The following is a 2,544-nucleotide window of genomic DNA, read 5'->3' on the forward strand; positions in this document are numbered from 1 at the left end:
TAAATCTGTCAGAGTGAGACTTTTATTCCCTAATTTGGCAAGGGCGTGCCCCCCAACCTACTCACCCTGAAGCAGTCATAAGAACAGGGAACTTCAGCACCTCCACATTACTGAGCAAGGTGAGATAAAGACCGGGGATGGTGAAATAAGATAGGATAGAAAAATAATGATAGATAGAAGGAAGACAAGGAAACTCATAATTTAAAATTGCAATTTTAAGAGTATTGTAACTACAGGACACAAAGTTACCAAAAGTTGTGCATTTCAGTGTTCTCTAGCTTTATTTATGCTTATTGTGTTAAGATATATGTCACCAAATGTACTATTTTAACCCTGTTTAGGTGCACAGCTTGTTAACATTAACTATAGTTTTTTTTTGCATAGCCATCATTATTATACATCTCCAAAAATGTAACAATCCTAAATGAAGGTAGCACATATGAAGAACCTTAATTCCAACATTTTCCAACCAGTCATGATTCTGTTATGAAACATAATAAATTGCACACATCAAACTTCTGAAACATACCCCAGGATTAAGTATTTGTGGTTGACTGTTGAGACTTCTGCTTTACCACGTTTGCCAAATTACATTTCAAATAGAGGTTGAATGTCCTGGGATTAGACTCTCCAATGGTGGAGCCTCTTCAGGGAGCTAAGAATGTCCCTGTCTCTCAGGCTGTAGATGAAGGGATTCAGCAGAGGGGTGAGCACGGTGAACATCAGTGAGGCCACCTCAAGCTTCCTTGGAGAATATGACATGGCTGAACCAAGATACGTTCCAAAGGCTGTTCCATAAAATAAGCAAACAACTGACAGGCGAGAACCACAGGTAGAAAAGGCTTTGTGCCTCCCCCCAGATGATGGGATTTTCAGGAGAGATGAAATAATCTTAGAATAAGAGAAAACAATCCCTGACATGGGAATAAAGCCAAATATGGTACTAAAAATATACTGGACTATGGTTATGATTAACCTATCATAACATGAAAGGTTAAGAATTTGGGAAGGAAAACAGAAGAAATTAGCAATTTTCACATCTTTGAAACAGGTAAGTTGTAAAACAATTAGGATGTGCAGCTGGGACTCCAGAAGGCCAACAAAGACAGAGAACAAAACTAACAAGACACAGAGGCGAGGGTTCATAATTGTTGCATAATGCAGGGGATGGCAGATGGCCACAAACCAGTCATAGGCCACGACTGTGAGAAGCATGTGATCCATACATGCAAATAAGATAAAAAAGGACATCTGTGTCAGGCAGCCCACATAGGAGATAACTCTGCTGTGATTTAAGATGCCCACAATCAACTTTGGAACTATAGATGAGGTTAAAGAGATGTCAATAAAAGACAGGTTAGACAGAAAAATGTACATGGGGATGTGGAGGTGGGAGTCAGAGCTGACAGCCAGAAGGATGAGCAGATTCCCAAGCACTGTGACCATGTACATGCACAGGAACAGTCCAAAAAGGATGGGCTGCAGGTCTGGATCCTCTGAGAAGCTCAGGAGATGGAATTCTGAGACCCTTGTTAGATTATGTGCTCCCATAGTGCTTGACAGTTTTTCAAAGAAAAATTAATTGGAAAAAAGAACCCACAAGTAGCACACAAAACAATACATTTTAGGAATTCAAGTATTGACAAGCAAAGTACTTCTGCAGAGGTCCAGAACCTTCAGCAGAATTGCTCTATGTGACACACTCTACCGTCAAGGTGTCACTGTTGAGTGGTTAGATTTCTATCTCCTCTGTATACTTCTACTTTAAGATACTCTACTGCTCAGTGTAAGCAGGCCAAGGACATATAGTTCATATGTCTTTGATCACAGTGAGATACCACCAACATTCTTTTCTTTACAAAATACTTATAGAGAATTGTTAACACATCCTCATTAAAGCAAATATGATTCTATTGGAAGAAAATTTTTAAAACTTCAACTGTTTACTATTTTATTCTCAGAAAATGGCACAGGCTCCTTTGCTTTAGAGTGCCTGCAAATTTTATAGAATCTAGGATTGCACTATTTTTAAATTAAATTTAAATTAATTCTTCATAATAAGAACACGTTGTGTTAAGCCAATTGCCTCAGAGTGATTTTCATAATTTTGGATTCTTTCTATTTTCATATTTCACAGATCTAAGAATTCTATTTCTTGAACTTGAATTTGTCAAATTAATTTGTTGAATTTGAGTTCACCTTGTCTTTGGTGAATTCAAATTAGCGTATAGCAGGTTTAAATATGTGCAAATAATCTTAGAACATAATGACCACAGGCGTAGCATTAGTGCACAATGCTCTTGTCAATAAGTAAAAATAACAAATGATAAAAAGCATCTTTGACTTTTCAAATTTTATACAGGTTTATTAGGTAATAAAATATCATTAGCATATTTCCTATGTAAACATCTCTCTACTGACCCTGTATTCTGCAGCAGCTTGGAAACGGTCTTTACTTTGATCATAAAACTTCTTTTATGTGGGTGAAGTAACAGGAAACAAAGACCCCAGCCCCTTCCTGTGTCTAGCCTTTCCTAGTTCTAA

General features: G+C 37.5%; 1 protein-coding gene across 1 annotated transcript; it reads right to left on the reverse strand.

Moving 5' to 3' along the window:
* Positions 1 to 555: 555 nt before the first annotated feature.
* Positions 556 to 1,664, reverse strand: LOC147828242 (olfactory receptor 7E24-like). Its single transcript, XM_087210707.1, has one exon. It carries the CDS (start codon positions 1,549 to 1,551, stop codon positions 622 to 624), a length of 930 nt encoding a protein of 309 aa, XP_087066833.1. The 5' UTR covers positions 1,552 to 1,664; the 3' UTR covers positions 556 to 621.
* Positions 1,665 to 2,544: the final 880 nt, after the last annotated feature.

Source organism: Heterocephalus glaber, unplaced genomic scaffold (genome assembly GCF_053883595.1).
Source record: "Heterocephalus glaber isolate CG9 unplaced genomic scaffold, H.glaber_assembly_v1.0 deba00001188, whole genome shotgun sequence".
NCBI classification, from domain to species: domain Eukaryota; kingdom Metazoa; phylum Chordata; class Mammalia; order Rodentia; family Bathyergidae; genus Heterocephalus; species Heterocephalus glaber.